Source organism: Danio rerio, chromosome 17, assembly GCF_049306965.1.
Source record: "Danio rerio strain Tuebingen ecotype United States chromosome 17, GRCz12tu, whole genome shotgun sequence".
Taxonomy (NCBI): Eukaryota; Metazoa; Chordata; class Actinopteri; order Cypriniformes; family Danionidae; genus Danio; species Danio rerio.
The window spans coordinates 30,736,662-30,760,515 of record NC_133192.1 but is presented as its reverse complement, the minus strand read 5'-3'; the positions used below and the strand labels follow the sequence as shown (position 1 = coordinate 30,760,515).

The following is a 23,854-nucleotide window of genomic DNA, read 5'->3' as shown; positions in this document are numbered from 1 at the left end:
ATTTTAATCCAGGGACATATTGGAGGAGCACTGTACCCAGAGGAACTGCCTCTGCCACTAAATGGGCCTTTGTGTTCTCCTCTGCTGTTCCAGCCAAAGAGGGTCCGTACAGTAATAATCCTGTCTTTCGCTTCAACTTACAGCTGTTCATTATTTGTTGTCTGGCAGAAGCAGTAAAAATATTATTGCTCTTTGGCTGCACAGTTCAAATCTGTATCATCATTCATGTTAATTTGTCTCCACAGGCAGTTTCCTTTGGTTAGGTCAGAGCAGGAAAGACCTGTTCTGTATTTGGGACCAGGACCTTCAGATGCGACCCTTTACTATTCAGTTTCCCCCAGACGTGGAGATGATGCAGCTCTCGGCCTGTCGTGATGCATTGTGGGGTTTAGATCACTACGGTCGTGTCCACATTCGCACTTTATCAGCCAGCTGCTCTACAGGAATGCACTGGTCATTACTGGACCTCAGTCAGCTTGGTGAGAGACTTTTCTTTCTATAGATAATAGTTTTATCAGTGGATCACATGCTGGCTAAATTTAAAGTGAGAACACCAACCCCCCTCCAGCAATGGTATACAGAAAATACATTATATTTGGATTTTTAAATGCATTTGACGTGACCTGACGTGACAATATGTTACTTTATGTTGCTTTCATGAAGCTAATTTGCATTGTGTATAATGCAACATTAATCACCTTCCACGGTTTAACTACAAAAAACTAAATTAGATTTAATTTTTTTTTAACTGATTTTTTACTGCTCCATAAAAATGTTTTGCATTGACTCAAACGAGCATTTGTATTAATGTCTCTTGCTCACCAATACTGCATTTATTTTAGAAAAATTATGTTGTTGAAACAAATTTCACTTGGTATAGTTTGTATCTTAATTTTGGTGGAGTTATATACAAAATAAACAAGAAGATTTGAGGTGAAGTTCAAAACAAGGTCTGCTTATATGCTTCAGCGCCAAACCCCAAACTGGTCTGTTAAATACTATATTGATGTAAATACAATTACTGTGATATATTCAGTTTCAGAGTAGCCTATATTAGGCTAAATCATTTTCTGTTAATGACAATCCATATTGGACCCGTCAGTTTAACTTTTATTCATTTAATCAACTACTTTAACCACAAGGAGCCAGGCTTTACAAACTATTCACCGCACTCAAAGTATTCCCCTCAGAAGAAAAAACTAAGTCAGATGGATGAGAGAACAGAAACTCATTGTGTGAATAATTTTGCACACCCAGTGCATGAATGAAGTGATTGATGAATCGAGCAGCCCTCCAGTATCTGCGGACACTTTCAAAAATTAGCAGCACAAGGGGAAGAAATCAGTGCGTTGAGGATCTCTCCAATGTTTTATGAGCCTTTTCTAATTGATCATTTCAGGTAGGCCAACTTTGTGTGTGAAGAGCAGGTAATAATCCTCTCCAGTGTTGCTAATGCGATCTGCTGATTTAAGCAATTAACTCTTTGTTGCAAGTCAAATTGAACCCATTTAATGCAAAACTAAATGCATTTCTACACTGATTATTTATATAATCAGTTTTTCGTGTCGTCATGAACGCAACACGCAGCTTGAATTGTGATTGAATGGAGAATGATTGACAGGCGCAACGGCGGGAAGTGCTGAATTGAACATGAATTTAATCACTTGAATATTTATCTCTGCTTCACATTAAACTATAGAATAGCTTCAAAACATTTGGGATATGGTAGGCCTACATGACAACTTTCTAGTGCCTTATAGGCTACCTTCATGACTTTTAGCTAATAAATTACACAGAACAAATTTGGATCGGTACCAGCTGGCCGATACCCAATTTAGCAAAAAAAAAAATGTGGTATTGAACCAATGTTCAATCCAAGTATCAGGATCGGTGCATTCCTAGTTTATTATATAAACTGCAGTGAACTAGTAAATTATAAAATATTATTTAATTATAGTATTATTAATGTAAGCAATTTAAAATTTAATTTTTTTCCTGTTATTTACTGTTATTTCTACCGAGACCTGGAAGTGACGTGATGGTGGGAAAAAAATGGGTGGAAGAATAAAAAAATTAGTGGATGAATAAGATGATTAGTGGACAGAGTGTTTTTGCGTTCCCTCACAAAACTGTTTTTCCACAAACACTTCCCGTTCACTACATACATGTCCACCCTCCCATTTTTGCTAGGATTCTCCCATATTTTACCATTCTATCCCACTATTACCCTATGATTAAGTATTTTCCCATATTTCTCATATATTTTTATCTTGAAAGCACATTAAAATTAATATAAAAACTTTCTTTTCATTAAATCTGTTTGTCGATCATCGGCCTTTCTATGCAACCTCTGGGTCAGTGAATGCATGTATTAGCACTGACTGACAGACGAGCTCTATATGATAAACTGATCCCAGATCAGCTTTTGTACATGCCACTTAACGTGACATCTTTGTTATCAAACAAGTGAAGAGCAGCAAATGAATCTCTCTTGTTTTGTCTGATAACAGAGGTGTCATTGTAAGAATGCACAGATCTATAATGAAAGAACTCGATTACTATAGAAACTGTTTTTGCTCATTAAAGAGACATTTATTTGTGTTTAAAAAAACACGCAGGATGTGCATGTGCATGTTTATATATTATTAAATGTATTTGCCTGTTTAAACATGCACACGAATCCCAAAGTGTCCTGTACTTTCACTTCTCTTTAAATGGCGTGCACAGTAGCTGATCTGGGATCTGGTTATCATATGGAGTGCGTCCATCAGTAAGTGCTTATACAGAGGCCGCATATGAAGGGCCATGATCGACACACAGCTTTAATGGAAAGAATTTAGACATTTTTATATTCATTTCAATGTGCTTTTAAGTTTAAAACTATATGAGAAATATGGGAAAATACTTAATGATAGGATGATAGTGGGATAGAATGGTAAAATACAGGAGAATCCTGGCAAAAACTGGAAGATGGACATGTAAAGTGAACAGGAAGTGTTTGTGGGAAAACTGTTTTGCAGGATAATGCAAAACATCTTTGCAAGTGAACGCAAAAACTAAAAGATAAATATTTTCCTATCACTTTTTTTTTTTTCTAAAGTTCAGTTTTTTTTTCTTCCACTTATTTTTTCCCCACTGTCACGTCCCTTCTGGGTCTCTGTGTGTTTTAAATTACAATTCATGATTTATTTTTTATTCCAGTCTCTAGTGTCACATGATCCTCCAGACTCATTCTAATATGAGGATTTGGTGCTGAAGATTACTTTTTTATTATTATCCTAATATATCTACCTTATGGTTGTTTTATTAAAAATTGTTAATAAAAATATATATATTTTTTTAATTGTAAATAAAACCATTTTTTTTATATTTTTCTTAAAACTGTAATGCCTTTCTTTAGAATTCTTTGAATGAAAAAGTTCATCATAACACATTTTTGACCTTTTAACAATTTTTTTTCTGGGTAAAATTAGATCTGTATGTATTCTCAACCAGTTATGTAAGATTCACAAGATATTTTATTTATTTTTAGTTATTTTACTGACAGCAAGGAAAGGACAATTATCTACCACAGCAATATTGATGTTTTTGTTTGCTTGCTTGCATTCAGTCACGTAGGCATTAGTTAGCACTTTATAGCCATCCTTAAGATGACACGTAATTGAAATAAGTAACTCAAATGCTGCCGCTCTTGAAGGTCTCGAATGCCGTTTGCACTGGTCATATGTGAGGGAATGACGCATGTTGGCCATACCATGTTGAAGACCCTCTCCTGTTTCTCCCAGCTCAGATTCCCTTGTCTCCTGGCTGTCCACGCGCTCTGCAGCCGACCTACTTCTGTCATATTCACACATAACCAGCCCACTCCCACTCAATATTTATTCCTTCTAGACACACTAAACCTTCCCTTTTATGCCTTAATTTCCACATTGAACTGAAATGATTGAAAAGCAGGCCATGTTTCTGTGCATAAATCCTGCCTGTTGCTAAGAGAGCTGTTTATATTTTTAATGCAAGCAGGTGGTTCTTGCATAACGTGTTTTGTAATAAAGCCGGTAAGCTAACTGTCAAAGGTCATGTGATGAAGATCAATCCTTTGGAATTCAATATTGTAGTGATTAGGCTACAGGAATGCATTAAATACACATTTAATCAGTGAAATTTGGTAACAAGACACAATGTCAGGCTCTTCTGAATGCAATCAATGCAGCGTTTCATTGCGAAATGACAATGCAGGCTGATCTAATCTGATTACATCAGACATATTTTAATTACACAGCTTACAATTCAGTGCAATCAGTGTAAGTCATTTGTTTATTGAGTGTGAGCGTGTGTGCGTGTGTGCGTGTGTGCATGTGTGTGTGTGTGCGTGTGTGTGTGTGTGTGTGTGTGTGTGTGTGTGTTTGTGCTTTGACAGTATGGAGACACAAATAGGCAGAGGCATGTGATGAAGCAGCTGTAGCTCTGATCGTCTCGGGTTGTTTTCGGGTGGGCGGCAACGTGAAAGATGAGTCTGGGGCAAGTCCTGGGTGTACGAGCATTTTTAGATTGGGTACAGACTGGGCACATGATGTTTTTGGTGCTGTTAGACTTGGCCTGCCAAGATTAGGAAATATACCCTGATCATTAATTGTCTATGTCTATGGTTCTCTCTTTCTTTCTTTCTTTCTTTTTTTTTTTGGCGAGTAATTGTGTTTTGGGGGCTTTGCCAAGTAATTGTTTGGTCGGTTTTGGCAGTTAATTATCTGTTTTGAGGGGATTTGATGATTGATTGTTTGTTTTTTAGGGCTGAATTTTATTGTCAGTTGTGGAAGCTTCTGCGATTAATTGGGAGGCTTTGACTATTAATATTTGATTTTGGGGGGTGGGCTTCATGATTAATTGTTCTTTTTGTGGGATTTCAAAAATGTCTGTTTGGGTGGCTATGTCGATTAGTTGTCCACTATGTAGATGTGGGGACACTTTGGTAATTGATTGTACATTTTTGGGAGGGTTTACTGAATAATTGTACAATATCACCATTGATTGTTGTTTTTAGTTCAATCATTATATTGTTAATTGACAATTAATTGTACGTTTTGGGGCTTTGCTGATTATAATGCATTATGGAAGGCTTTGGTGATTAATTGTGCATTTTAAGAGGCTTTGTCAATTAATTGTATGTTTTGAGGCTTCAGTAATTGTGCGTTTTGAGGGCTTTGGCGATTAACTGTTCTTTTGGTGGCTTCGAACATTAATTGTTCATTTTGGGCGACTTTGCCAAATTATTGTGTGTTTTTGGAGGCTTCGATGATTGATTGTGCGTTTTGGAGGCTTTGGCAATTAATTGTGCGTTTTGGGAGCTTTTGATGATTAATTGTTCATTTTGGAAGACTGTGCCGATTAATTATGCGTTTAGGAAGCTTTAACCATTAATTGTTCGTTTTGGAAGACTTTGTCGATTAATTGTGTGTTTGAGGGGCTTCGACGATTGAATGTGCTTTTTAGAGGCTTTGTTGACTAATGGTGTTTTTTGGAGGCTTTGGTGATCAATTGTGCGGTTTGAAAGCTTTTGGTGATTTAATTGTGCGTTTTGGGAGACATTGCCAATTAATTGTGTGTTTTGGGAGCTTTTGGTGATTAATTGTGCATTTTGGAGGCTTTGACCATTGTTCGTTTTGGGAGATTTTGAAGATTAATAAGTGTGACTTTGGGGGCTTCGATGATTGATTGTGCGTTTTGGAGGCTTTGTTGACTAATTGTGCATTTTGGAGGCTTTGATCATTAATTGTTCTTTTTGGGAGACTTTGTTGATCAATTGTGTGTTTTTTGGGGATTCGACGATTGTGCGTTTTGAAGGCTTTGTTGACTAAATTCGTGTTTTGGAACTTTTGCCGATTAATTGTGCATTTTAGAGGCTTTGACCATTAATTGTTTGTTTTGGGAGACTTTGCCGATTAGTTGTGTGTTTGGGGGCTTTGACATGTTTTGGAGGCTTTGTTGACTTATTGTGTGTTTTGGAGGCTTTGGTGATTATTGTGTGGTTTGGGAGAGATTGTCAGTTAATTGAGCATTTTGGCTTTGGCTGTTTGTTTTTCTTTTTGGGGCTTTGACAATTAACGAGCATTCAGACACCAGCAAAGTGGCTGTGAATTTGAAAGCGCAAGTAAAATGGCTGACGCGTTTGAAACAGTGTCTGCTTATTTCTGTTTATGCAACAGACCCATTTTAGACTCAGGCCTATGGATGGACTTTGTGAGGGTTATTGAAGTTCATCAGGTCCTGTTTGTTGGAAAAACTCTTTTCTTTAGTTTCTGGATTAGTCTTGTGAACTTTGTTCTGTGCTACATGTTCTTTGGTATGAGTCGTCTCATTTCAGGAAAACTCTTGAAAGCAGAAAAAAGGCCATCCAGTGAAGTGAAGTGAAGCGTCAGCTCTGCTTTATCTAGTTCTGTTAGTAATGAATCAGCACAGTGTGCAAAGAGCTCTTGCGGCCAAAGGCCACGGGTGTGACGACATGTAAGCAATCTATTGTTTTCATTCATTGTGTACATCAGGCACCCACAGTGTTATTTTTTTTCTTTTGATTAAGTGTGTTTCATTCTATCTCACCCAGTGAAAGAATGTGAAGCACCACATAGAAGATAAAATGGATGATCAGGTTTTTCAGATTGAAATTGGTTGACTTTTGTTTTTTAACATTTATGCTTTAAATTTATTTAATTTTATTATATCAGGTGACATATGCAACAGTTTGTTTCGATATTTTTCTTGAGCTGTTTTTCTTCAGACAGTGTCAATGTTCTTATATCTTAATGCAGCTGAAATATAAAAATAATTTCTATAAAAATGTATAAATACACACATATTTAATAAAATACCATAAATTGAATATAATGTACTGTAGATAATATTCCAAACTATTATAACAATTAACGCAGTTAAGCAGTAGATAGTGCTGTCGCCTCACAGCAAGAAGGTCGCTGGTTCAAACCTCCGCTGGGCAGTTGGCATTTCTGTGTGGAGCTTCCCTCCGGGTGCTCCGGTTTCCCCCACAAGTCCAAAGACATGCGGTACAGGTGAATTGGATAGGCTAAATTGTCAGTAGTGAATGAGTGTGTGTGGATGTTTCCCAGAGATGGGTTATGGCTGGAAGGGCATCCGCTGAGTAAAAACGTGCTGAATAAGTTGGTGGTTCGTTTTGCTGTGGCAACCATGGATTAATAAAGGGACTAAGCCAAAAAGAAAATGAATGAATGAATGAATGCATTATAAAAATTAAGCTTTTTGTCCTTTAGGAAAACCTGAATAGCTTTTGATCAACTTTATGCTAAATAAAAAAAATATATATTTTTTTACAAATATAATGTAAAGACCTGTCATGGAAAGTGTAACAGACAATAAGGAGACAGTGTGTGTTAGTGTATCACATGTTATGTTAAGATTTGCTATCAAAGTCCTCAGCACAAAGCCCCCATCATGTCCCATGACGTATAAATTACATGTCAAGGTTTCCCTATCATATCATAGTGTACAGACAAAACTCCCGCCACATTCCTGCTGAATGTAGGCTGATCTCCAAAGGTCACACAGTTTGAGGCCCTGGATGTCCTTGGGATGCTGCTAGATGTGATGTATGGTTTAAAGCTGAACTCAGTCACACAATATGTCCTGTCACTCACCCTTAGCTGAGAAAATTTACAGTATAGTCTGGCATTTGAGGAATTTTAACGTTTGGATAGTGTAATTAAAATGAACATTGTGTTTAAATTGTTTGGTTCGGTGTAGAGATTTGATTGATTCATTGTATATACCTTATCTATGGTCCGTTATGTATGGATGTCATTAATGTGCATATTTTTGCGCATACTGTGCACTCAAAACATGTACAGCAGACACGAGGAGAAAAGTAAGCGAGCACGTATGAGCTTAATAATAACTCTTCAGTTAAATGCTTGAAGAAAAAAATGGGGCATCAGTTTACCATCCGGGGTTATGTTGTTGTGTTGTGTCACTTTCATTGTGGACAGCTAGATAGGTAATTATCTGATATAGATTTGCATATCATATCAGGTACATTTTGCTCATGAATAGGTATTATATAAATGGGTATTATATATAAATATAAGGAGACAAATGAAGTGAGCTAATAATTAGATCCAGGCAGAAACTGCAGACATTGTTAACTATGTTAGTATTAAGAATATTAACTAAAAACTTAAAACATGAAATAACATTTTTAACCATAAAAAAGTAAGAACTTTTATTTAAGGCTGAAGATAAAAAAAATGTAAGGCTGAAGAGCAAAAGTATTACTGATATTAATAAAAAACTGAATATATATATATATATATATATATATATATATATATATATATATATATATATATATATATATATATATATGTATATATATATAGCCCCCTGAATTATTAGACCCCCTTTTAGTTTTTGTCCTCAATTTCTGTTTAACGAAGAGAATATTTTTTCAACACATTTCTAAACATAGTACTTGGTTTGTTCTGTTGACTATTGAAAAAAAAAAATTTGCTTAAAGTGGCTAATAATTTTGTCTTTAAAATGGTGTTTATAAAATTTATAAACGCTTTTATTCTAGCCGAAATAAAACAAATAAGACTTTTTCCAGAAGAAAACATATTATCAGACAAACTGTGAAAATTTCCTTGCCATGTTAACCATAATTTGGGAAATATTTAAAAAAGAAGAAAAATTAAAGTGGGGCTAATAATTCTATCTATATATATATATATATATATATATATATATATATATATATATATATATATATAAAGATAAATTCTGTGTGGGCCTACTAATAAATAAATGGTATAATCCTTTTATGCATCACGGACATTCATGATGTATTAGCCTTTTCACAATCTCCATTTTTTTAAATGTCTGATACCACATGTATATTTTTGAAGAAAATAACACACTAACTGTAACTATTTTCTAACAAGAATTTTCTAACATTTACAGCATTTAGACATTACATTAAGTCATTACTTGGCTCTATTAAATGTTAATTTTTATGCATTTTATTTATAGTAAAAAAAATTCTCCTTGAATTTTGAGTGTCATTTGCATATCCTTTCATGCTCTTGACAATGACACTCAAGTAGACAAATTTATTTAGGTGATGAATTAATTGACCAATAATTTATAAGTTGGTTACTCTTGGAAATTTTTAGTAATTTACATTACTAGTTGTGAGATTTTAATCTTTTTTTTTTAATGCAATGCTTCGCTTGTTGTTTGTGCTACAGACATGAAGGATTGGTATATGAAGTTTCCTCATTGGCAAGTTTTGGCTGCCCTTAAAATCTCATAACTGACATTAACAGTATTTGAAGCTCATGTGTGGCAGTCATATTTTACTGGAATACTGTTATGATGTGGGAAATCTCTGTTGTTTCCTCTCAGGTCATGTGAGGTTTCTCAGTTTGTCGTGTGGCAGTCAGAACGTTTGGGCATGTGATACTAATGGAATGGTGTATTTTCGGGTTGGAACTCAACCTTTGAACCCCAGCATGATGCTTCCAGCCTGGATCTGCATTGAATCTCCTGAACAGGTAAACAAGATTTATGAATAAAAAAATATGTAAGTACATCACTTAAATTTTTGTTAAACTATCTGAGTTATTAGCAATTATGTATAATAAAATCAGTTTAAAATGTATATATTTAATTTTATACATTCATTCATTTTCTTTTCGGCTTAGTCGCCTTATTTGGACCTTACTGTAGCACAAACTAAAGTCATATTTAATGTGTACTTAGTATCAACCCTTGTGGAAAAAAAAATCCTCAAAAAGTATTTGTTTTATATAATTTCTAAACCAGATACACTGTTTACAAGAGACTTGGCAAATCCGATTCCACACTGAAATTCTGTTTAAAGCTACATTCCTACTGAAATTGAAAAAGATAAAAGTTTTGAAATGATATTCACTCATTAAGCAAATTTGGAACAAAAAAGTTTACATACTGCAACTTTAAATGTAATATTTTTAATACACAGTTCCTACAATGATCCAGTTCAGGATCATTTATGCCATTAAACACACCATATAATAGTTCACCTACCTGATGTGCTTTTCTTTTCCTGATGTTTTCTTTGAGCAGCCTGCTGGACATTATTTGGTGAAGATTCAGACCAGTCCTAATGACCGCATGCTGTGGGCACTGGACAACAGAGGCAATGTGCTCGTACGTATCGGCATCACTGAGGAGATGCCTGTTGGGACGGCCTGGGAGCACATTCCAGGTAAGCCACCATTACATAATCCTATTCGCTGTTGTCATTTTTATTTTTTTTATTTTTTAAATAAAACTGTTAAATTTAAGTTCTTTTTTATAAGTGACTTTCTGATTGGTCATTGTTTTTTTGTTTTTTTTTTCCTGTAGGACTTCAGGCATGTCAGTTGGTTCTGAGCATGAGGACCGCTTGGGTTCGTCTTGCTAATGGGCAAGTGGCTCGTCGATACGGAATTACAGAGAAAAACCCTGCTGGAGATTACTGGAAGAAGATCCCTGGACTGGCCAGCTGCCTCGCAGGTGAGCTTTTAGGATCAATTAAGGCAAACATTAGTGTCAAAAAATAATTATAAGAATTTCTTGCTCCTCCATATTTTTTAGATTTTGGGCTTTTTACCATTTCAGATTTTTTTTCAGTCCAATAGAAAGAAAACATTTAAAACAACCTTTTTTAATTGTTTCTTTTATTGCACTTCTTCAGTTTGTGTCTGTAGATTTCAATTACAGTTCATATTTTCAGAGGACATTTTCTGGAAAAGATTTATTTTCTCTCCAGCACTGAACCTTAATTCTTCAGCTCAGCCACACTTAAATGCACCAAACTTCATATTTATATCCTAAAGGTTTTTTAAAGGTGCCTTAAAATACAATATCTACGTTTCTATCCAATGATGCAAATTAAATGGATGTGCAAAACTGTAATGTTGCATAAAATACATGCTATAAAAGCAGCTTTTCCATCTAATGAGAACAAAATCATCACATCCGTATTATCTGGCGCCAAATATCAACAGTAAAAATAGAATTTGCTGCGGTAGGAGAAGCTACTTCAATCTGTTTTTATTTAATAATTACTTGCACCTCAGAAGACAATGCTGACACACAATAAGTACGTGGTGGTGTTTAAAGGCATGAGTCGCAGACCACAGATGCTCTTGACAGTTCTGAAACTAATTAATAATATAATTACACTAATACTGAAATGGTTAAGGCATTTTAGAATGACCAAAACAACATTTTAGATGTTTTACAATTTGCTTAGCCTGCTTGTTTATCCATTCACACACATTTTTATCATCACAGGATCTTTTGACTTTTTTTAACAAAATCACATAACTTTTTTAATTCTTAATTTTTCCTTATTGGACAAAATTTTATCATACTCAGTTATTTGCATGTTCAAAATGTATGCACATCTTGGCGTTTCCATCAATCATTTTTTATGCGCATATCCAAAATGCGCATAAACATAGGATAGAAACATAGCTAGTGAAACAATATGTTCAATTATTCTTTGATATCTACGTGGAAGGTATGCAGCTTGGGTAAGTGCCATTTTAATTGAGATTTTACACTCAAAAGGATTACATGGGAATGTGGAAACAATAGTGTTTGAGGCTCACAGTGTGGCCATTTCCATGTACTGAACTCTTATTATTCAACAATGTCTATATAAAGATTTTCATTCGATGGCACTTTTACAGAGGCATATGTTCCTACATAATTTCCCTGATTATTTGCAAGATTTTATACTAGAAAAGATGTACATGTAGATGATACATTTGCAGTATTTTCAGAATCATGAACATATAAAAAAGATGTTTGTTTTTTCTTAAATATTGTAGACTGTAAATACTTGTAGTTTATTTTGAAAAAAACAACAAACTTTTGTTTTTTTTTGGCAAAGAAATTGCCAAAAAACCTCTATTATTTTGAAACTTCATCCAATTTCGTTCAATTCAATTTATCTTTATTTCTATAGCTCTTTTACGATGTAGATTGTGTCAAAGCATCTTAACATAGAAGTTCCAGTAAATTGAAACTGTGTCAGTCCAGTTTTCAGAGTTGAAGTTCAGTTCCGTTCAGTTCAGTGTGGTTTAAATTTCAACGCTGAAAGTCCAAACTCTGACGAGCAAATCCATCGATGCGCAACTAGTCTCAAGCCAAGCAAGCTAGCGACAGTGGCAAAGAACAAAACTTCACCAAATGACGAAAGTGGAGGAAAAAAAACTCGAGAGAAACCAGGCTCAGTTGGGCACGACCATTTCTCTCAAACTTCCTGTGCAGAGCTGCATTCAGGGCTGGAGAACGCTGGACGTCTATCGTGGAGAAGCTGCTGGTGAGAGTAGGTCACTGGCAGGTTTACAGGCTGGCCCATGGGATCAATGCAGAGACTCGTCTGTCACTGGGGTCTTTCAGGAATCAGTCTCATGTCTACACGAGCACAACAGCAGCTGCTCAGAATACAGCCTGGTCTAGGATTATGGAGACTTCGAAATGATGATTAACAGACTAACATAAGCGTAGATGCTGTTCAAATTATAGGGCTCTATTTTGATGATCCATGCGCAAAGTGCAAAGATCAAAGTGCAAAGCACTTTAGCTAATATAAGGATGGAAAAATACGCTTTGCGCCGTAGCGCATGGTCTAAAAGGGTTGAGCTTATTTTCTTAATGAGTTATAGGTGTGTTTTGAGAATAAACCAATCAGAGTCTCATCTCCAATTCCCTTTAACAGCCAGTTGCGTCGCGCCATGGTGCATTTGCTATTTATATGACGACTTTGTAAGTGGAAAAATTGAGCGCTTCACTAGCAAGAAAACAGTTACACAGAGCATCTAAAGCGCAAGAATGAGAGATAAGGCCTCTCATTATCTACTTTCACTTTCGCTCTTGTGGATAGGGAAACCTTGTACGCACAGACATCAATCAGCCTATAATTAGCCTACAATTCGTTTGTTAAGCGCAAAGATTTGTTTCAAAACTATTTCTTAATTCAGTTCTGATTTCCAGCAAACGAATAAATGAACAATAATAACGTAGTGTGTTCATAAACCTGAGTTATATCCTAAAACACATGCTGTGCCCCATATGGTCTAAAACCTGACAGGTGGACAAATCTAAGCTTGTTTTTAATAAAACAAATATAAATATGGATATAATAAACAATACTGATAATAATAATGACATTGTACAAAATTGTTATGAATAAACTGAAAAAGCCCCCCGAGATGAAGAAGGCATGAAAGTATGGTTATTAAATTTATGTGGGCTAGAAAATAATGCTTTGTAATTTTTAATCCTTTATATTTATATTCTATATATCCTTATTATATCTTATATATATCCTTAATATTTTAATTGTTTTTCTTATGTAAAGATATTTACATATTGCTCTACATCTTGTGTGTATTAAGCAGTGTGTAAGTGTGGCGCACAACTAACGCGCTCTGCGCTGGACAATAGACCGGCTTTGTTCTGGTCTATTGAAAAATCTATTATAGTTTCTCAAAATAGCAATGCGCCAGCAATACACCTCATCAATACACCTCTTTTTAGACCAGAACGCCTATGGGCGCACATAAGAGCGCAAATGAATTTGCTATTTAAACAGCGTGGCGCAAAACGTCAAAACGACAAGCTGAAACTAGCAAACAACAATTGCGCCGCGCCTTGCGCCACATTGCGCCGGGTGTATGATAGGGCCCATAGTGACTTTCCCAGCTCCAGTTGCCCTAATTAATGCAGCCTAAAAATCCTTTAGAGGATTTGAATTTCAAAAGCATTTGTGTTTTATGTGTATGCTAATGCAAAGAGATGAGTCTTTAATCTAGTTTTAGACTGACAGTGTGTCTCTCTCCCAAACTGTGCTAGGAAGGCTGTTCCACTGTTTAGGTACCAAATATGAGAAAGATTTGCCGCTTACAGTTGATTTTGATATTCCGGGAATAATCAATTGTCCAGAATTAATTGAGCGTAGTGGACATGAGGGGCTGTATTACACTAGGAGCTCCCTCAAATACTGGAGAGCTAAGCCATTCATGGCTTTTCAAGGCTTTGTTGTGTTAGAAATGTATGCCAATCTGTGGCCTGTTTAAACGTAACATTTGACAAAACACGTAATATAATGTTTGAAATTCTCAATGATCTTCAAGAAAAACATTAATAGGAAAGTACTGTGATTATTATTATTTTTTTTAACCTTGTTAACTAATAAGATAAATATCTGCACATGGTAATGACCGAGCTAATAACTCTCTTTTGCAGTGACCCCGATGGATGAACTGTGGGCCGTTTCTCCAACTGGAGCTCTGAATCAGCGGCTCACCAAGACGCTGCAAAACTATAGGAGTAAAAACCATGTCAATGCAGGATCTCTGAGTGGAGAGGAGCTGGAGGAAGAGTGGGAGGTGATTTAAATGCCACAAATTGTGTTGAAGCAACCCAGAAATCACTGTTATGTGACATTTCTTTCTAGGCACTTTACTCATTTCTGCTTAAAAGAGTAGTTCAACTGAAAAAAAAAAAAAAACTAAGGAAAAGCTGTCATCATTTACTCACCCTCGTGTTGTTTAAATCCTTAAGAAGTAGACTGCGCTTTGTTAAACCTATGTGAGGTGTTACTTGGAAAAAAAAGAAAAAAAAAACATGTTCACCTTGTGACCGGAAAATGTTTACCTATTTTGTTTAATCTAGCACGATATTTCATTTTAAAATGTATATTCACACTTAGATCTTTTATTTTTAACTTTATTAATCTGTGGAGACTCCGTTTATACATTACCATTCAAAATTGGGGTCACTAAGTTTTTTTTTTTATGTTTTTTTAAAGAAATTAACTATTTTAATTAACAAGGATGCATAAAGTTGATCAAAATTATCAGTTTTACAAATAAATGCTTCGTTTTAGTTGTTAGTAATCCTGAAATCAGCCGTTTTAATAAAAATATCAAGCAGCACGGGTGTTTTTAACCTTTATTATTATAAAAAAAAAACTGTTTAGTAATGTTTCAATCAGCTTATTAGAGGGATACATGATTTCTGAATAGTTATGAAAACTTAACTGGCAGTGAACATTTGTAAATTCTGGATGAGTAAATTAAAAGTAGTGCTGTACATCTTATCAAAATCAGTTTTATATTAATCAGATTTGAGAAATTGTAAAAGGTTTGAACCAAATTGACACTTTATGACCGTTTTATGGACATCGGATAACATCAATAATTTCAAGCATTTTTACAACAGCCTGTCAAAATATAAGTTTGGTTTAATCTGATGAAATAGGGACAGAAATATGTTGCCATCGTACAGTAAAATTACGTTTTCAAAGTTGTAATAACGGGGTGACAGTGGCTTAGTGTTTAGCACAGTCGCCTCACAGCAAGAAAGTCGCTGGTTCGAGTTCCGGCTGGGTTAGTTGGCATTTCTGTGTGGAGTTTGCATATTCTCCCCGTGTTCGCGTGGGTTTCCTTCGGGTGCTCTGCTTTCCCCTACAGCCCAAAGACATACGCTATAGGTGAATTGAATAAGCTAAATTGGTAGTGTATGTGTGTCACTGAGTGTGTATGGATGTTTCCCAGTACAGGGTTGCAGCTATAAGGGCATCCGCTGTGTAAAAGATATGCTTAATAAGTTGGCGGTTCATTCCACTGTGGCGACCCCTGATGAATAAAGGGACTAAGCCAAGGGACAATGAATGGATTATTAAAGTTATGATAAAATAAATAATTTTAATGCAGTAGTAGTGTAATTAGATGTGAGAATTTTTTTTTCGATGGTGTAAATTTTACTCAAATCGTATTTGAGAAAAAATGAAAAAATATTTCTTGAAAATGTAATTTTAGATAAATGTCTAATAGCTGGGTCACACTTTAGTTAAAGGATCCTTGTTACAGTGTAACTATTCATTAACTACATGTATTTATTATGTCTTTAGGGTTAGTTGCATGTAATCATGCATAATTAGCTGTAATTACTATAGTAACATGTCTATTAAGGTCACCATAAAAAAAAATGTTACCAATGGTTGTTAAATTAAATAGGTTTGATCACTTAAGACTAAGAATTAAAATCAGAAAAGGCTGAATCCACAAAAAAAAAAAATGAGAAAAAAATGTGGAAAATTGGGACAGTGGGTTCTATTTTAACGATCTAAGAGCAAAGTCTAAAGTGCGTAGCACAAAGCCTTAAGGCCATGTCCGAATGCACTTTTACTATTTTAAGGACGGAAAAATACACTTTGCACCTGGCACATGGTCTAACAGGGCTGTGCTTATACTCTTAATGAGTTATGGGTGTGTTTTTAACATAATTCGAATTAAACCAATCAGAGTCTCATCTCCGATAAGAGTCAGTTGCATCATGCCATGGCACATTTGCTATTAACATGGCGGACATTGTATGTGGAAAAACTCAATGCTTTACTAGCGAGAAAACAGTTAAACAGACCATCTGCGTGAGGATAAAGAATGAGCCTCCTGCATTCAGCCTCTTTACTTTTCCTTTACTTTATTTTTACACTTTACTCCTTTACTTTCGTGGATAAGGAAACAGTGTTGTACACACTCAAAAGAAATCCATTAACAAATCTAAACTTGTTTTTATTACCACTAACATAAATCTGCATATAATAAATATTACTATTAATAATAACATTCTAATAAAAATGCTAATTGTCATAAAAAGAACTGAAAAAAAGCCCCCCGACTTGAAGAAGGCATGGAAATAGTTTTTTTTTTTTTATATCTATGTAGTAAATAATAATTTGTGTAACATTTGAATTCTTTTTTTTTTTATTTGTAAAGATATTTGTGTATTGCTGAACATCCTGTGTGTATTAAGCGTTTGAACCTGCATAGGCACATAACTAACGCGATCTAAGCTGGACTTTAGATCAGCTTTTACTTGGCCAATGGCGCAGTCTGTTCCAGTTTCTTAAAATAGCAACACACCAACAATGCGCCCTAACACGCCTCCTTTATAGACCAGCTCACCCATGAGTCCACAAAGTACCGCAAATGCATTTGCTATTTAAACAAAATGGTGCAAAACATTAAAATTAGGGTTGCACTGGTCTGAAAATAGCAACAAATCTCACCAAACATATCTTGCACCTTATTGGGTGTATGATAGGGCCCATAATGTTAAAATGCTTTCTTATAGATTACAGGATGTCTTACAATTACATTTTATCTACGTTCAAATAAAACTTATATTATAATGAATTATTTTAAATTATAATAACATTTCACAATATTACAGTTTTACTGTAATTTTAATCAACTAAATGCAGATTTATTTTGATGATTATTTTTTAACCTTACGGACCCCAAATTATTGAATGGCATTGTATCCTAAAGCACTTTGCTCGCTAAATGTAAGGAAATGTTTAATGTAAATCCATTTTAAGCTGTGCGCTACTGCTTCAGATGAATAGATCATGTAAATATCAAACACATTTCACTGTATCCTTATAGGTAGAGGAATTATATGTCACAATATAGTTAGACTAACAAACTAGAGCGCTTTCGAAAAGTTTTATAAATCTGATCGTCATTGGAAAAGGAAACTATGCCTAAGTTGGCTTTTGTTGAGGATGTAAAGGGATTGAGGTTACTTGTAAATACACTTGTACCATGTTAAATACTTGAAAGGAATAAAATCACAGTAGCATTTGGCACATATCTATACTGTAGTCATGTGTTCCCGTTTAATGTGAGTTCTTTTAAAACAACGGTTGGACTTTTAACTTTTAAATCAGAGCAGTTATTTGAATTTACTACTTGGTTGATAGAATCTATCATAGTCTGTTATGAATAAAGTGTATATTATTAATACCAGACAAGCATTCCTCCTCATATACGTCCATATAAAGAGAGCATCTAATCTATCATAGATAAGATAACGAAACATGAATTCAGCGCTAGATCTTATGTTTGATTTCCTCACCTCTCTCTCTTTAGTGTCTGACTGTGAAGTGTTTGTCAATCTTCCTTTTTGACACCTCAGTAATGCATCAAATGCAAATCATTGAATGACCATGTAAGCATTGCTGCAGTTTTAGCTATTTGTATGTTATTTTGGCTGTTGTTTTGGCCTATTGTGTGCCAGTAGTTTCAGTTCTGCACTTGTAAGTCAGATTAAAGTGATTAATGTGGTACACCGGGCATGTAATGCTAAGCCAGTGTGGTTTAAGTGGTGATGCCGCTACATGTGAACTCACATTATAGACTTGTACGGTCTTACTCCATGCTTAGTCATGACAAACTTCCAAATAAAACGTTTACAGTAAGTGGCTCAGCGTGAATCTGTGGCTTATTTTCAACTTTATTGAATTATTTCGTCAAAGAATCTGGATTCAACCTTTAAACAGGAGACACGCTGACTTTGTAGCTTTTGCATCTCTTCACGCTAGGCGCAGAATACTGTTGTCTTGGACCTCCCCACAACCCCCCTCTATTTCATTGTGTCTCAAAGATTCAGTCTTCTTTTTAAAACTTGAGAAAATTAAATATCTAATAATATAGAGGTAGGAGAAAACAGCTTATTTGAAAAATGGCAACAATTTAATGCGTTCTTTAATGACTTAAAAACCTTGTGGATTGTGGAAAGGTATGTGTATGTATGTGCAGTTGAAGTCAGAATTATAAGCCTCCCTGTGAAGCAGTTTTAAATTTTTAAAAACATTTTACGGTCAATAATATTCACCCCTTTAAGCTAATTTTCCCCCCAATAGTTCACAGAACAAACCATCGTATACAGTAACTTGCCTAATTACCCTAACCTGCCTAGTTAACCTAGTTAAGACTTAAAATGTCTCTTTAAGCTGTATAGAAGTGTCTTGAAAAATATGTAGTAAAATATTATTTACTGTCATCATGGCAAAGATTAAAAAAATCAGTTTTTAGAAATGAGTTATTAAAACAGAAATTGGGGAAAAAAACAATAATTCTAATAATTCAGGGTGGATAATAATTCTGACTTCAACTGTATATGGTTTGTTATTGTATTTTTTGTATTTGTAATTTATTTTATTTATTATCATTCATTTATTTGTTTGTTTATTATTTATGTGTTTATTTGTTTATTTATATATTTATTTTTCTTCAGATGTTGATCGTTTAGTGGGTTGCTGTAAAATAAAAATAAAAATAAAAATGCAAGAATTAAAATCCCATGACAAAAAAAAAACAAAAAACAGAATCTGGACAAAAATGCACCACTGTAAAAAAAAAAAAAAAGAACAAAAAACATTTATATCACAACTGATTTAGCACAGCCATTTGCAAAATTTATAATAATAATAATAAATTATCTGGATGAACATTTTAGAAATATTTGAGAGAGTGTTTATTATGATTCTAACATTCTTAAAAGTATGCATGTATACATTTCAACAATGACAACCAGGCCTGCACAATTAATCCATTTTAAACCGAAATCGCGATTTGAAAAGGTGCAATTTTCAAATCGCAAAAGCTGCGATTATTTTGATTATTGCTCTTGTTTTATATATAAACTATTTAATTGAATTTAAAATACTGCAGTTATTTTCTTAATTTGTCATGACAACAGACAATTTTATGGTTTTAAATAAACAGAAGCATAGTGTAGGGTACTTTGTGATTATGCTTGGTGTTTGTTTTTTTTTTTTTTTGTTTTTTTTTTTTTTTTTTGGTGCTGTTAAAACCACCACATCAAACCTGCAGCTCTTTTATTAAATTCTATACCATTTCTTGTTGTTAAACTGTTTCATAACTGTAAAAAGAGGCAATTCAATCATAACTTGATGTTAAAACAGCGATCATAACGTTATCGGTCAATATATGTGGCTCTTTTTGGATTCTCTGAAGCTATAGAAATTAAAAATGTAAAACAGGAAAAACATTGTTTTTGTTTACATCCCTCAAAACGTTTATAATAAGTATCATTTTAAATCACAAATTGCAATTGTAATCCGATAAATCACAGTTAGATTTTTTTTCTCCAAATTGTGCAGCCCTGGTGACAACAATTGAGTGTATTAGAAATATAGTGCATGTTTGTCATCTAAAGAATATGTATTGTGGAAATCAAAATATAAATGCACACAGACATATAAGCAAACAAGGCTAAATAGTGCTCGAAACCAAAACATAGATTCAAATGTAAGCTGTATGGATATAATTTTTTGTATTGCAAAACAATAATAACAGTAATTAATTTGATTTTTGTTTCTTCAAATAGATGAGTTGCAGTCAAATAATGCAGAAAAAATACAAAGCATTTATATTTATTATGCCTCATGAAGTTGGTTGAAAGAATGTCATTTGTAATGGATGAAAAAAAAACAACAACATAATAGAAAAGCTTTGATTTTGTGTATCTTGCACAATCATCATCAGTCATTGCCCAAGTTATTTTAATGTAGATTCAAGGGTTTATTATCATTTTAATAAGAATGATTTGCCCATACTCATGTTATAAACAAGCGTAAACATATTGGTGTTAAAGATGGATGAGTTTTGGTTCCTACAAGCCAGGAGGAGCCGAATAAGACGCATTAGGACAACAACAAGTGCAAAAAATATATATTTTAATAATTTTACAGCATGTTTCACTACGCATCCCTAATGTACAACACTATTGACATATTTACAACAAATCCTTGCACATACTCAAAACCTGAATACTTCAAAAAACAAAAGTCAAACAAACAATGCATTTAATTAGCTTTTCAGTTCCAGCACATCAGGCCTGATCGAGTCTGAAGTCCAGGGGCTTCAGGAAGTCCGGCAGAGAGTCCAGCTGCTCTGTGGGAATGGACTGACTGAGCTTCTGCATGGCCTGCACAAACAGTGATGGAGGCGATGATCCGCAGAGCCACTGGAAGGCCTGCTCTCCTATAAGAGCCCTCCACACATCTCCATTGTCCTGCAACTGTCTCTTCATCTGGAAGCGAAATGTGGGCATGAACAGAAGGAGGTAACCGAGGCAGACGCGCTTCGTGCGCCTGTCAAAGTCACTCTGGAGGATCTGCTGGAGTAAACAGTCTAGAGGGGTGTTCCCTGTCAGGTCCGTTGCGTAAGGGCAAGCCCCGTGACCCAGCAGCAGGATCAAGCACTCGGGACGCACCAGATCACACGCGAGGTGCAGCGCGGTTTTGCTTCCGTCCGTGTGAACGCATCCGTGCCGGTTGAGGAAGCTCTGTTTCTCGCAGTCTGCGAGCTCCTTGATGGTCTCCATCATCATTTTCAGGATGTTGATGCGGTTGTAGCGGACGGCGATGGAGAGGTGTGGTGCAGTGGATGCCTGGCAGCAGCAGAAACTTCTGCTGGGCATCTCGAGTGCGCGAGAGGAGAATAGTTTGAGTAAATAGCGCGCGTACTGCTGGTGATCATGAACCAGCGCGTACAGAAGCGCTTCTGACGGGGAGTACGCGCACGCCTGTCCGTCGTCTTCCCAATGAAACACCTCCATGGTCCGCATGTCCTCGAGGACCCACACCGGCAACAGGTCCCGTATAGCCTGGTAAAACGCGAAGGAGGTTTTTTGGCATTGTTTTGGGGATTTATAATCCGCGCGGCTGCTGTACATCCCCAAATCCAAAGGCATTGTTGAGGCTGTTTGGATTTTTAAAAATGCGATTTAACAGTGAATACTCAGTGCAGATACTGAAACATCGGTGGGACTATAAATACCAGAAATAAGGCGGTAATCTCGTACGATAAAGTTTAAAACCGCTCAGCCGCCTTCAAACCCCACTACAAACTCAGGCGAGAGTTTATATATGCTGGGCCGTGCGTGTTGCTTTGCGCATATCTCTGCGCTCTTTGTCATTGGATGCGAGCGCGCGTCACAAGGGTACAAAGTGCTCCAACTTTTCCTTATTAGTGTAGTGGAGCACACGTGTGCGTATGTTTGGGCGCTATCGGGTGACCCTCGCGCATTCAGTACATTCAACACGGCTCTTACATAATATTCCACAGGCTGAGCCATGCGCGCTTTCACGACCTGATCTGTTTATCTTCGTCGTCGCTCTCTGGCTCTGAAATGATTTATCGTTACGGGTCAGTGACAGTGATTGACTGACTAAGTGTGTTCCTTGATGCGTTATTAAATGCCTACAAGAATAATTAAAATAGGTTTTTGGAAGTTAGCGGCAAAAGTATGTACAAGTACAACTGACATATAATCCGGTTTAAGAGTCCAGATTTGGGAGTGTTTGAATGAAATGCAGCAAGAGTCAAACACCTCATCAAAGGATAACTGGTATTTGGGTTGGGGATCAGGTGCGCCATCTAGCGGATAAAAGTTAGGATCGCATGTACTTTACTGAAACTGATGGCTTCAGGTGGATCATTTACCATTATAATATAATATAAACCATAATATTTCCTTAGTGTTTTTGATTCCCCTTATGGTTAGAAGAGGACCCCAAAATAATTCCTTGTTTACTGGCACACTATTTTGTGGTAAGAAATAACCACATAGAAAATTAATGTAAAATGAGTTTTGTCTATTGGAAACTTTACTCTTTACTGCATCCAAAATCTTTCTGAAAGCTATTTTAATATTGTTAATAACTAGGTACTTTCATAGACTGGTCAATAGACTTAAATGCAAAACTATTGATCACAGAGGAGTTGTTTTCTCCTTTTATGTTGAATAAAATGATAACATAACTTTCATTGTAGGATTCTTATCATTTTAAATGTTTTTTGTAAAGAAAAAAATATAATAATGAAAATAAAGAAAGGTAAATAGTTAAAATAGAAGGTAAATAAATGATATTTGATTTGAAACTCGGTCATAACCACTATTTGAAACAAAACCACGTTCTAGTTTAAGTGAGGTTAAAATGAGGTTTAAGTCTATCTGTGTCTGCAGCTGCACAATTTTTTTCATTTTTATGTTACCCGTTACCAGGAATGGGCAGAATTTATGATACAAGTATTTTAAATGCAAATTTCAAATACAATTTTTTTTATTTGTATTTGATGGGGTTTATGAAAATATGAATATTTTGTATCAAAAATACTTTAGTGTCTTGTATTTTCTATTTTTAAAATACTGTAAAATATTTAGTATGAAGTTTACATATTGACATCATAAAAATGTTGCCTCCGATTGATGTTTTTCAGTTATTTGCCTAAGCTTGAGATCAGAACAGAAAATTGATTTACATGATCATCAATGCTTGGAGTGTGGAAGGAAATTATGCAATGCACATGAACAATCATTGAAAATAGTATACTGTACAATTCAGTATTATAAGGACAGTATAGAGTACAATGCATCTTTAATGCATTAAAAAAAATCAGAAATAAAAAATAAAATATCAGTCCTTAAGAACAGGATGAGCCTTCAACACATAATCATTCTCAGTCTCAGAGCTGCATGTGAAAATGCAGAGGAACTTTAGAAATATAAAACACCTAAAGACTAAACTATTACTAAACTGGTGTACTGGTGTTCACTAAGGGGGTAAACTGAGACTCCTCCAGTTAAAGAAGAACTAAAAAAACTCTTGGAATGAGTATATTGCACAAATAATAGTGGTTTTAGATAAATTGCTGATGTAGATGCTAAAAAATAAGTCAAACAACATACAAATAAGTCCTACATTGGCGATTCCAACTAGATACCAGTAGCAGATCTGCAGATGCAGTGTACAGTTAATGGAGAGTTGTCAAAGTGGCACAATACAGTATATGACACACAAATATTTAATAATACTTCAGTCTACAGATTGGTCAAAAATTCCAGACTCCTGTTACACGGCAGCAGCAGGATGTATATGAAGAGTTCATTTGCAAAAACAGATAACTAATTTTTT

General features: G+C 35.1%; 2 protein-coding genes across 3 annotated transcripts in view; one reads left to right on the top strand and one right to left on the bottom strand.

The window, feature by feature from the left end:
- Positions 1-18,331, top strand: part of tecpr2 (tectonin beta-propeller repeat containing 2) — a 32,512-nt gene extending 14,181 nt beyond the window's left edge. Inside the window, exons 15-20 of one of the 2 annotated variants that reach the window (XM_005158791.6) lie at positions 13-102; positions 246-479; positions 9,424-9,572; positions 10,126-10,267; positions 10,408-10,557; positions 14,305-18,331. In XM_005158791.6, coding sequence (XP_005158848.2) covers positions 13-102; positions 246-479; positions 9,424-9,572; positions 10,126-10,267; positions 10,408-10,557; positions 14,305-14,456 — 917 coding nt within the window. In that variant the 3' untranslated portion in view covers positions 14,457-18,331. 2 annotated transcript variants of the gene reach the window in all.
- Positions 18,332-20,594: 2,263 nt separating this feature from the next.
- ankrd9 (ankyrin repeat domain 9) lies at positions 20,595-21,763 on the bottom strand. The gene is given in 1 exon segment (NM_001007294.1): positions 20,595-21,763. A coding segment is annotated over 1 exon segment (864 nt). The 5' UTR covers positions 21,631-21,763; the 3' UTR covers positions 20,595-20,766.
- Positions 21,764-23,854: the final 2,091 nt, after the last annotated feature.